The sequence below is a fragment of the Rana temporaria genome, chromosome 2, assembly GCF_905171775.1.
Source record: "Rana temporaria chromosome 2, aRanTem1.1, whole genome shotgun sequence".
Taxonomy (NCBI): domain Eukaryota; kingdom Metazoa; phylum Chordata; class Amphibia; order Anura; family Ranidae; genus Rana; species Rana temporaria.
The window spans coordinates 414030022-414043405 of record NC_053490.1 but is presented as its reverse complement, the minus strand read 5'-3'; the positions used below and the strand labels follow the sequence as shown (position 1 = coordinate 414043405).

The 13384-nt window shown below is 42.4% G+C and overlaps 1 protein-coding gene across 2 annotated transcripts in view; it reads right to left on the bottom strand.

The window, feature by feature from the left end:
- Positions 1-319: 319 nt before the first annotated feature.
- Positions 320-13384, bottom strand: part of DHRSX (dehydrogenase/reductase X-linked) — a 631492-nt gene continuing 618427 nt past the window's right edge. For both annotated transcript variants that reach the window (XM_040338182.1, XM_040338180.1), the window contains exon 7: positions 320-642. In XM_040338182.1, the coding sequence (XP_040194116.1) occupies positions 457-642 (186 nt within the window). In that variant the 3' untranslated portion in view covers positions 320-456. The remainder of the gene's footprint in view (positions 643-13384) is intronic.

Sequence of the window (13384 nt, the reverse complement as noted above, 5' to 3'; positions counted from 1 at the left end):
TTCACATCATGGATGTGCAGCCGACAAATCTGAAGGAACTGCGTGATACTGTCATGTTAATATGGACCAAAATCTATGCCACAAAGAATTAAGGCAGTTCTGAAGGCAAAAGGGGGTCTAAACCGGTACTAGCAAGGTGTATGGTAAACTTGCTACAGTTTCCGTTGCCTATTACTATTTATAACACAGCAATAAAAAGGCCAGTGTCCTATGAAAATGGCTAAATATGGCTAAAATGGCTAAACATCATTGTTGGTGGGTGAAAATGTATTTTATATAGCACAAACCATCCACGGACATTTAACAAAATGATCATCCGTTGTTTTAACAAGCATTTATTGTTGAAATATTTGTCACAATTTTCCAGTTACTATCCCCACAATGATCCAGGTTTTGTATAGAAAATACTAAACTACTGTATATGTGGACATAACAAAGAATAATAAACAAAACATTTTAGGTTAATGCAGGAAGTGCAGCCATCTTGCAGCTTTCAGCCCATAGCTTCTTCTGAACCTCTGTATTATATGTTACATCCGCAGATTTTATCCTTTGTCCATTATATAAATAACAGCCCCCAATTCCTTCCAGGTCTGGTGAAATGGATGCATAGATGGATGTGAATGCCCCTTCTTCAGGTGTCTGCAACAGAAAAAAGAAAAAAACAAAAAACGGTTTTATATTTATTAAAAAAATAGCTCTATATTACTTTGTAATATAACAACCTGTAACTCTATAGAATATTATGGTAATCTGTACGATAAATAAATCTGAACCCTAAGCAAACAACTACATGAATTCATTTTAGGCCGCGTACACACGGTCGAACATGTCCGCTGAAACTGGTCCGCGGACCAGTTTCTGCGGACATGCCCGACCGTGTGTACGGCCTAGCGGACAGGTTTCCAGCGGACACAAGTTTCTTAGCAAGCGAAGAAACTTGTCCACTGGAAACATGTCCGTCGGACATGTCCGATGGTTAGTACACCTAATCGGACATGTCCGCTGGTTATGACGTGTAACCAGCGTCCCGAAATCCCGCGCATGCGTCGAATTGATTCGTCGCATGCGTGGAAGCATTGCACTTCCGTGTTTGAGAACGTCGGTGTCGTCTATGTCACCGCGTTCTCTGTCCGCTGGGATTTTGGTCTGATGGTGTGTACACACATCAGACCAAAAGCTCCCAGGAGACATGTCCGATGAAAACGGTCCGCGGACCGTTTTCATCGGACATGTCTCCTCGTGTGTACGGGGCCTTACAGGCTAAATGGATTGTGTTTCCATCCATGCAGTTCTGACATTTAGCCCTGGTTCATGCTGACAGTGGAAATAGAATTCAGCTGAACTCACAATTTCATTCCCGCATGTCAGTCATGACTTTGGGGGGCAGTTTCAGAGACATCTGTGTGAGTTTCTGCACAGATGTCAGTGGAAATTGCACTCCGAAGTCGCCAAAAGTAGTACAAAATCTACTTTTGGGAATCACACCAACTCAGTGCCATTGCCGGCAATAGCCGCTGATTTGGCATGCAATTTGACATGTCAAATCCAATGCCAAATTGCTGCAATGGGAACCAGGGCAAAGAATACAGCAAGCATGGGGACCAGACTTTTCTCTACTTAAGCAATAAAGCAAAGTCACATTCCCACCCCCAGCCTGTGATTGGACAGCGATGAGGGAAACTCTTTGCTCCCCTCCTGTCAGCATTTTCCTTTTTGGCACATGTAAGTAGAGCACACATGTCTGGCTACAAGTGTTGGCCCTCCCTCTATAACAACAACACTAAATGGAGATGCCATATCTTCTAGTGCTTTAGCTACCAGATCTTCTAGTGTTACAGATATACAACAACAGTAATGTCAGCAAATCATCCTAAAATCGAACACACAGAGCGGTGGCTAGGCTCGGGTGCCCCCATAGCAAGCTGCTTGCTGTGGGGGCACTCAGCAGGAGGGAGGGGCTAGGAGCGATAGTGAGGGACCCAAAAAGGGGAGGATCTGGGCTGCTCTTTGCAAAACCACTGCACAGAGCAGGTAAGTACTGTATAACAAGCAAGTGGTTAAACAAAAACAAAAAAAAGACTTTAATATCAATTTAAGTATTTTTGCACTTTACCTCATTTACTAAGCTCTGGAGCAAGTGCACAGTAAATATTCCTTTAGAAAATCAACCCCATTGTGAGATTATATTCTGACCATGTTTTACATTGCATAAACATGCAATGTATATTGTGGGAACTGTTAGGCCCCTTTCACACCTGCGGACCGTCCAGATCCTCCTGTCAGTTTTTTCAGGCGGATCTGAACGGGCGCTCCATGTATCTCTATGGAGCGTCGGATGTCAGCGGTGACATGTCCGCTGACACCCATTCAGCCCTGATCCGATCCTCTCCGCTAAAATGTGACAGATGCAAACAATATTTTGCATCCGTCTGGTGGTTCGTTTTCATCCGATCCCCATAGAGGAGAACGGAGATCTGACAGGGCGGTCCCTGCACAGGGTGCAGAGACAGACCTGTCATCTGCCAGCTCAGCGGGGATCAATGGAGCGATGTTTAAAAACGGATCCTCACAGGATCCGCAGGTGTGAAAGGGGCCTTATTGAAACTAAATAAATCATGTATGATAATAATTAGGGATGCTCCAATAGCACTTTTTTAAGACTGAGTACAAGTACTTTTTTAAAGTACATGCCAATACTGATTGCCGATACTTTTTTTTGAAGTCATGTGACAGTGGACTGTCAGCGTTTTTATTTCATTTACAATTTTTTTCTTATTATTATTTTTTTACAATTTATACTTTTTTGGTTATTTTTTTTTAGAAACCTTCCATGTTGAGGTGGTTGGGGGGAGTGGATGGTGCCAGTTTTTTTTTTTTTTTTTACAATATTACCTTTTAAATATTTATTACAATATTATTATTTTTTTTAATCAGCCCTGTTGGGGGGGGGGGGGCTTTGGTGAGATATCAGGGGTCCCTTTCTCTGTCTTCCCTTTGAGACAGAGAAAGGGACTGAGTCCCTTTCTTTGCAGCCTCAGCTGCAAGGAAGATGAATGGACAGGAGACAGAGGCTACTAGTAGATCATTACTGATCCGCCCCGTGTGAAAGGGCCCTAAGTCAAACGTCCCCCCACCCCAATTCTCCATGTCAAAATGCTGCACCTATATGGAAAAAGGGAGAAAGGCTAGTAAATATACTATATTCGCCTAGCTTCTATACTGCAGTGGCTGACGTCAACATCCTTCCTATTAGGTACCAGGAAATGGTGTTTAGCCCAAAATTTTGTGAGAAGATGAGAAGGCACTCCAATACAGTACAGTAGAGTCTTGAGTTGGAATACTCAGTATTCCCCAGGATCTCACCAGAAGAATGGCGTTGCAGGAAGGTAAGTATATTTACTAACCCTTTTTCCCCAGTTTTGTTTTTAGTTTTACTTTGCGTTTTGGCATTGGGAAGGCCTGATTAAATAAGTGGACCTTGAATTTTTAGTGCAGGGTCTGCTTTAAGATGACAATTGAAAAGGAAATGATGATGCACAAATGCAGTAACCTAAAATCCACCTTGCTACCACTCAAAAAAAATTAGTTTTTCGTTCTCTTGCTGAACACGGCATCACATAAATCGTATTCAAAAGCACGCTACTGTGCACACAGATACGAAAAACATATAACATGAATTTAATTATTTTTGGCTTTTTAAAAGCCCTTGATAGGTATTTCCCACTGATTCTGTTTACTTTCTTGTACATTTTGCATGACTAAACCTTGGTAACAGTAGATGAGAAGCTAATGAAGGTATTTGAAGAGCTGTTTAGTTATTCATCAGTTGGCATTAATATTTAATATTCTGTAATATCATTTTTATAGTTATGTGTTGTTGATGTTGTCGAGGATGTTGTTGTTTTTACTATAGTAAAATCAGATAAACATATTTTGAAGCAATTTGGTGATTTATTTATTTTATATTTGAGAAATTTGAATATTTTAACCACTCCAGCCCCAGAAGGTTTTACCCATTGCCTGACCAGGCCATTTTGTGCGATACAGCACTGCGATGCTTTAACTGACAATTGCGCGGTTGTGTATTGCTGTACCCAAACAAAACTGATGTCCTTTATTTTCCCACAAATAGAGCTTTCTTTTGGTGGTATTTGATCAAAATTTCTGTCCTTTTTTTATTTTTTGCGCTATAAACAAAAACACTGCGATAATTTTGAAAAAAAAATGTTTTACTTTCTGCTATAAAACATTTAAAAAAAATGTAAAAAAAAACAATTTATTCATCAGTATATTTGGTAAAAAAAAAAATCGCATTAAAGGGTATATTGTTTCGTTTTTGCGCAAAAGTTATCGCGTCTACAAAATCGGGGATAGATTTATGGCATTTTTATTATTATTTTTTTTTTTTTACTAATAATGGTGGGGATCACTGATTTTTTAGCAGGACTGCCACATTGCGGCGGACAGATCGGACACTTAACTGACATTGTTGATATTTTTGGGGGAACCAGTGACATTATTAGTGCTAAAAATATGCACCGGGTAAGGAGTAAGGAGTTAACATCAGGGGCAATCAAGATGTTAAATGTGTTCCCTGCAGGTGTTTTTTTAACTATATGGGGGACTGGGAAAACAAACAGATCCATCTTCCTGCATAACAGGATCTGTGCGATCTCCCATGTCAGAACGAAGATCTGCCTTGTTTACACAGGCAGATCATCGTTTTGTCACTGCAGGGAACGATCACAGGTATGGCGGAGGATCTGCTGAATGGCTCCCCCCACTTGCCAATGGGAGCGCACGCACGCCGCACGCAAAAGCCATTTTTCCACGCCGACATACAGCTACGGTGATTTGCGAGAACAAGACACCTTGCTGCAGTATAATGAAGGCGGTTGGTCTGGTTAAAGTTGAAACACAATTTAAATGACAATTATCCTTATTTAATAAAGAGTTTTTAGAGTGCATATAAACCCTCAAACTATTTTTCATTTTCTGGAATCATGTTTTACTGCATAGAGTTTTCTTTGGCTAATAATTGATTAGGAATATCTTGCAAAGTCTCTTACCTAGAGACCCTGCCAGGATCAGCACTTCCTGTTTCAGGCGGACAGCCCTAAGCCACTGCTTTGCAATTAGCAGTAGCGCCGACAGCCTGCCCAAGACCATTTAGATGGTCACTGGGCTGCCTATGTGATAGAAAAATTGATTTGGGGGAGGAAGTCGGCAACCCATCGATCCTGATCTACCAGTCAATGGAGGCCAGGTGACGGGTAGATCGCACCCCCAGCTTGCCAATCCGCCATCTACATAAGCAGTGGGACTGGAGTGGGGCCAGCGAAGTGAGCAGAAGGTTGCATTTTCCGACACTGATTCTCTAATTCTGGATGAAGTCCCTGGCAGGGTGTTATTAACTGCACTCCATCTCTTTTTATCCTTCTGTAATAGGACCAGAGCAGCGCCAGCAACAGCTGCAAGGAACAGAGAAGAACTCCGGTATGATGTATTGACAGTGGACCCCTCTCCTCTATTTTCTAACAGCTATATTTGCTCAGGTCAATACATTTCACTGTTGCACGTGAAGCTCACACACAGCGCACTGGTGTCATCAAGGGCATAACACCAACTATAACAGAGCAAGCAACTATTATAGGGGGCTCAGGTCAGTGAGGGCTCATTTACATGTGTGGGTTGGAAGGTGGTTTAACCCCATAGTTGAGCCATGACCATCAACACCCCCCACCCCCCTTTAACTGCACCCCCTTTAGCTGCTGTGGCCAGAGGTATACACATGCCGCAGCAAGAATTATATGCCCTGTCATGCTTGGCAAGTGTATCCCATGGCAAGTGCTCTGCAACCTTGTGCAGTACAGCGACAAAGGGATTAAAGCATGTGGTGAGGAGGTGTTGTATCGCCTCCTCTCCACCCGCTCCAACCTTTGGACCCCAACTGTGTGCATTGCATGTGGTTGAGGGACGCTTACAGGGAGGCCCCCGCCAAAAGTGAGGGGGTGTTTAATTTCTGCCGTGGCATGTATACACCCTTGGCTGCTGACATTGGATGACATGGGCAACACTGTACCCAGTGATCTTTGACTTCTCTCATGGTGTTCAGGTAGATCTACACCTCTCTAAGGTTGTCTACCTCGATTTAGGATTTACATACACTTTAAAAGAACTGTATGCTTGTACATGATTTCTTTATTATTGGGACTAAAATAAAAACAAACAACTTTAAAACTATTTTTACAAGTAAATAAAAATAATTGCATATTAGGATTTTGAGCAAGCAAGAGGAGCTTAATTAGGCTCATTATCATTCTTTCCATGCTATCACTTATTTAGACCTGAGGATGGATGACTCACTAGTTGTAAGGATCCATCCCTTGTCAGATGGCTCAGTCAGGCAAAGTTAGATCAAAGACAGGAAGCTACTGTTGTGCTGCCACTTAGCTTACCCACAATGCTCTTGGACAGCTTTGTTATGGATTAAAAATGTATAGGCATTTAAAAAAAATATGTATACACTATATACTGTATGTGTAGATAAAGTATGTCACAAAAGTGGTACACCCCTCACATTTTTGTAAATATTTTATTATATCTTTTCATGTGACAACACTGAAGAAATTACACTTTGCTACAATGTAAAGTAGTGTGTACAGCTTTTATAACAGTGTAAATGTCAACACACAACCATTAATGTATAAACTGCTGGCAACAAAAGTGAGTATACCCCTAAGTAAAAATCTCCAAATTGGGCCCAAAGTGTCAATATTTGTGTGGCCACCATTCTTTTCAAGCACTGCTTTAACCCTCTTGGGTATGGAGTTCACCAGAGCTTCACAGGTTGCCACTGAAGTCCTCTTCCACTCCTCTATGACGACTTCACAAAGCTGGTGGATGTTAGAGACTTTTCGCTCATCCACCTTCCATTTGAGGATGCCCCACAGATACTCAAAAGGGTTTAGGTCTGGAGACATGCTTGGCCAGTCCATCACCTTTACCCTCAGCTTCTTTAGAAAGGCAGTGGTTGTCTTGGAGGTGTGTTTGGGGTCGTTATGAATGAATACTGCCCTGCGGCCCAGTCTCTGAAGGGAGGGGATCATGCTCTGCTTCAGTATGTCACAGTACATGTTGCCATTTATGGTTCCCTCAATGAACTGTAGTTCCCCAGTGATGGCAGCACTCATGCAGTCCCAGACTATTAGGTGGATTCAGAAAGACTTAGGCCGGCATATCAGTAGATACGCCGGCCTAAGTCTGAATTTGCGCCGGCGCTAATTTAAGAGTATTCTGGAAACCAGATACGTCGCTCATATCTGAGCCTAATTTAGGCGTAAGTGTCTTACACCGTTGTATCCTAAAGTGTAATTTTTAGGCTGACCGCTAGGTGGCACTTCCATTGCGGTCGGCGTAGAATATGTAAATCACTAGATACGCCTATTCACGAACGTACGCCCGGCCGACGCAGTACAGATACGCCGTTTACGTAACGCATTACTATTCCATCAAATAGCTGGAATAGTAATGTTAAGTATGGCCGTCGTTCCCGCGTCGAAATTCGAAAATTTTACGTCGTTTGCGTAAGTCGTCCGTGAATAGGGATTTACGTCATTTACGTCCACGTCGAAACCAATAGGACCGTGCAGCGTACTTTGCCGCAATGCACACTGGGATATGTACACAGACGGCGCATGCGCCGTTCGTAAAATACGTCAATCACGTAAGGTCACCCCCCATTACCATAAAACACGCCCCCTCAGCTAAATTTGAATTAGGCGCCATTACGCCCATAACTTAACAGGCAAGTACTTTGTGAATCATGTACTTGCCTCGCTAACTTACTGTGGCGTAGTGTAAACACGATACACTACGCCGCTGTAACGATACGCCTGACTACCTGAATCTAGCTATATAACACTTCCACCCCACACTCATGCTTGACAGTAGGAAAGACACACTTGTCTTTGTTCTCCTCACTAGACTTGTGCTATGCCGAAAAATTTTATCGTTTTCGTTTCATTCGTTTTTTTTTCGGAAGTAATTTTTTGTTTTGAAAGTCTGAATTTCCAAAATCTGAAAATAAGAAAGCAAAATCCCAAAATTCTAAATAATAAAAAGCTAACTAACTAATTAATTATAGGTATTGGAATTTCCTTTTTAAATTTGGCTGTTAATGAACATAACGAATACAAATTTATCTGAAGTTACGAATTATCCAAAATAAAGACTGCTGCATCGAAACAAATGGAATGGAACGAAATAATAATAATATGTTATTATTATTATGTATTATTATTAATTTGTTATGATCCATTCATTTAACCACTTCATTACTGGGCACTTAAACACCCTTTGTGCCCAGACCAATTTTCTGCTTTCAGCTCTGACGCATTTTGAATGACAATTGTGCGGTCATACAATGCTGTACCCAAATTATATTTTTATCGTTTTTTTCCCACAAATAGAGCTTTCTTTTGGTGGTATTTGATCACCTCTGCAGTTTTTATTTTTTGCGCTATATACAAAAAAAGACAGAAAATTAAAAAAAAATATATATATTTTTTACTTTTTGTTATAATAATATCACAATTTTTATTTTTTTCCCTTGGTTTAGGCCAAAACGTATTCTTCTACATATTTTTGTTAAAAAAAATCGCAATAAGCGTATATTGATTGGTTTGCGCAAAAGTTATAGCGCCTACAAAATAGGGGATAGATTTATGATTTTTTTACTAGTAATGCCGGCGATCTGCGTTTTTTTTTGTCAGGCCTGTGATATTGCGGCGGACATATCAGACACTTTTGACACAATTTTGGAACCATTCACATTTATACAGCGATCAGTGCTATAAAAATGCACTAATTACTGTATAAATGTGACTGGCAGGGAAGGGGTTAACACTAGGGGTGAGGAAGGGGTTAAATGTATTCCCTGGGTGTGTTCTAACTGTGTGTGGAGGGGGGCTGACTGGGGAGGTGACCGATGCTGTGTCCCTATGTACAAGGGACACAGAATCGGTCTCCCCCCTCCCTGACAGGACGTGGAGCTCTGTGTTTACACACAGACCTCCACGTCCCTCCTGTCACTGCCGATCGCGGGGACCTGGCGGACATTGCGGCCGCCAGGCACGTGCATCGGCTTCCCAGCGATGCGCCGGGCACAGTGTTTCACAGGGAATGTAAAAAAAACAGGACGTCCAGGGACGTCCACCTGGCACTTGAGAGCCGCGTTGTAGACGTCTTTCGTCTACAGCGCAGGTCTCAAGTGGTTAAATACGGCATTCGTTATTACGGATAATTCGTAACTTTGGATAAATTTGTATTTGTTACATTTTGAATCTTCGTTCTTATTTTTGGATTTTCGTTCTTTTAAATTCTCTGATTTTTTGTCTTTTTTTGGATTTCCGAATTTTGAATTTCAGAATTTTGAATTTCAGAATTTCCGAATATTCGGAAAAATTTGGAATTTGTCTAAATTTGTTAAAAAAACGAATTCGGAACTAAACAAATTGCACATGTCTACCTGGTTGCCACCACACAAGCTTGACACCATCTGAACCAAATAAGTTTATCTTGGTCTCATCAGACCACAGGACATGGTTCCAGTAATCCATGTCCTTAGTCTGCTTGTAATCTTCAGCAAACTGTTTGTGGGCTTTCTTGTTCATCATCTTTAGAATAAGCTTACTTCTTGGACGACAGCAATGCAGACCAATTTGATGCAGTGTGTGGCGTATGGTCTGAGCACTGACAGGGTGTCCCCCCCACCCCTTCAACCTCTGCAGCAATGCTGGCAGCACTCATATGTCTATTTCCCAAAGACAACCTCTGGATACGACGCTTTGTTGGTTTTTTGGTTGTCCATGGCGAGGGTGGAACCTGTCCTGTTAAACCGCTGTATGGTCTTGGCCACGTGCTGCAGCTCAGTTTAAGGCAATCTTCTTATAGCCTAGGTCATCTTTATGTAGAGAAATTCTTTTTTTCAGATCCTCCGAGTTCTTTGCCATGTGCTGCCATGTTGAACTTCCAGTGACCAGTATGAAAGAGTGAGAGCGATAATGCCACATTTAACACAACTGCTCCCCATTCACACCTGAAACCTTATAACACTAACAAGTCACATGACAGCGGGGAGGGAAAATGACTAATTGGGCCAAATTTGGACATTTTCACTTAGGGGTGTACTCACTTTTGTTGCCAACGTTTTCGACATTAATGGCTGTGTGTTGAGTTATTTTGAGGGGATATATATATATATATATATATATATATATATACTGCTCAAAAAAACTTAAAGGAATACTTTGAAAACACATCAGGGAATAGGGAAAAAATAACATGCTTTGCCACTAGTACCCACTCCCCCACTGACTGACAGTGCCCCCCAATCTGCCTCCACTAAGCACCAAGACGCCCCATCTCTACCTACTGAGCACCAGGATTCCATCTCCCCCCCACTAAGCACCAAGACCCCATCTCCCCTCACTAAGCAGCAAGACCTCCCATCTCCCCCACTAAGCACAAGACCCCATCTCCTTCACTAAGTACCAGGACCCCCTCTCTCCCCCACTAAGCACCAGGACCCCATCTACCCCTGCTAAGCACCAGGACCCCTATCTCCCCCCACTGAGCACCACAATCCCATCTACCCACACTAAGCACCAGGACCCCCAACCCTCACTATGCACCAAGACCCCTATCTCCCCCCACTGAGCACCAGGCCCCTATCTACCCACACTAAGCAACAGGACCCCATATCTTCCCACTAAGCACCAATACCCCCATCTCTCCCCACTAAGCATCAGGCCCCCCCACTAAGCACCAGGACCCCCATCTCTCACCAGTGCTTAATTTTGTCCCCCTTGAAGACAAAGCTGCATTATTTTAGGCAGGTATGCAGGGGCAGGGCTGGGGGCCCCATCAGGTAGATGGTAGGGGGCCCCATGACTGCCCCCCACCCACTGCACCGATCACCCTCGACTGTCCCCCTGTGTCCTCCCCTGGCCCCCTGTGTCCTTCTGTATATGACACAGCATTTTGAAAATATAAAAAAAAACTAACATGAAATTGTAAAAAAAATCATATTCATAATAATAAGAACTACAACAACTGACACCGTCCACTGCCCTACTGACGCCATCCTGCACATACTACCCACCGCCGTACACTCCACACTCCTCTCCCTGCACATACATACAATTCGCACATCTCACCCACCACTATTTACTCCACACCCCTCTCCCTGCATTCCGCTCCCTGCACATACTACTCCACATCTCCTCTCCCTGCACATTCTACCCACTACCATACACTTCGCATTCCACTCCCTGCACATACTACCCACCACCATACACTGTGCACTGTTCTCCTGCACATACTACCCACCACCAAAAACTTTACACTCCTCTCCCTGCACATACTACCCACCGATGTACACACTGTACTCCTCTCTTGCACATACTACCCAACACCGTACACCCCACCCTCCTGTCCTGCACATACTACCCACCACTATACACTTTGCACTCCTATCCCTGCACATACTACCCACCGCTGTACACTCTGCACTGTGCATTCCCTATTTAACATTATCACATTCTGCACTATGCAAGTAATCTCAGACTCTATCTAACCATACCCCCTTTAAGCCACGCCCAATATTTAGCACACTTTAAATCACACCCACTTTTTGCAAGCACATTTCTTTATTTAACAATGCCTGGGACCTATTCTTGATCTTGCACACGGGCCCATTCATTTCATGATACACCCTTGCATCATACATATATTCCTAAAGTATATATATATATATATATATATATATATATATATATATATATATATATATATATATATACTGTATATTTAAACTGTATATTAAAGTATATATATATATATATATATATATATATATATATTCTGTATACTGTAATAAAGGAATTCTATTATTTAAGAATCCTTTAATCTCCTTATCTCCCTATTGGCCACTAAACAGGAACCAGATGAATTTTGATCCATGTATGGGCAGGGTGGTTGTACAGAAGTCAATCTACCAATCAAATTCTGTAAAACAGCCCTTTTGAAAAATGTATGCTCGATCAGTGCCGCCGGCTATACTGATCAGTGTTTTCTGATGGCTGAGAAGTCTCCCCACTGTCAGAATACGTGGCTCACCCCCCACCCACCTCAAATGTGTGGATTGGGGAAATCGAGTCAATGTTTTTCTGTTTATCCTGCTGGGTGAACAAAAAATAAAGAGTCAATAAAGAGACATATAATGGGCTGCCTTAGTCACTGGCTAAGCTGGGTATAATTAGGGTGGGATGGATAGGCAACAGCATGAACATGCCAGCTCTTGTCAGTTTGCATTATAGATTTTGGATGGATAGGTCAATGCGCTCTCTAATATATTGGCACTAAGGAAAAGAACAGAGTGGGGCTTACTTGAAACAGGACTTCAAGCCCAACTCTAGGATTGAATCCTCAACAATGAAATTCAGGCCAATCACATGATGGCCAGGGTCCTCTTAGGATCTTCCCCAGCAGTAGGCAAACATCAGTGATGAAGAGAATGGTGCTGACTGCATCACTGTACGTGAGTGAAGGGTGCTTTAGTAATGTGACCTCAGCGGCATAATTTAAACAGAAGACTAAGGAGATCTAGGATTTACTGTGGGGACAATACAGTGAAGAGGTACGTACTGCAGTCAGAACTGCTTTTTTATTTTCAGTCTTTGTTGGGGGATTGTGTTTATTTTTAATTTGCCTGAAGTTAGCTTCTCACTGGACTGATGCTCCAACAGGAAATGTGCGTTCAAGTGTAAAGCTTTGTTATGGCACCCAGGGACTGTCAAAGTAAAGCTGAATAGAGAAAATTACGAAGATATATTGTCATAGGACTTTGCTAGACTGAGCACAGTGTATACTTCCATACAACCACTTGAACAAGACCACATTAGCAACAAACCAAAATGGATGATTTAATTTTTAAAGTATCGTATTTGCCGGCGTATAAGACGACCCCCTAATTTTCCAGGAAAAATTTTGGTTTTGGGATATACTCACCATATAAGACTACCCCCTTCCTTCTAGTCTTTCTGGAAGCTGAGGGGTAGCCAGAACAACCGCTGACAGAAACAACCGCTGACAGAAACAGGCTTTTTTCAAATCTCACTGTGCCATTACATTACATGCCCCACTGTGCCATTACATTACATGCCCCACTGTGCCATTACATTACATGCCCCACTGTGCCATTACATTACATGCCCCACTGTGCCATTACATGCCCCACTGTGCCATTACATTACATGCCCCACTGTGCCATTACATTACATGCCCCCACAGTGCCATCACTTGCCCCCACAGTGCCATC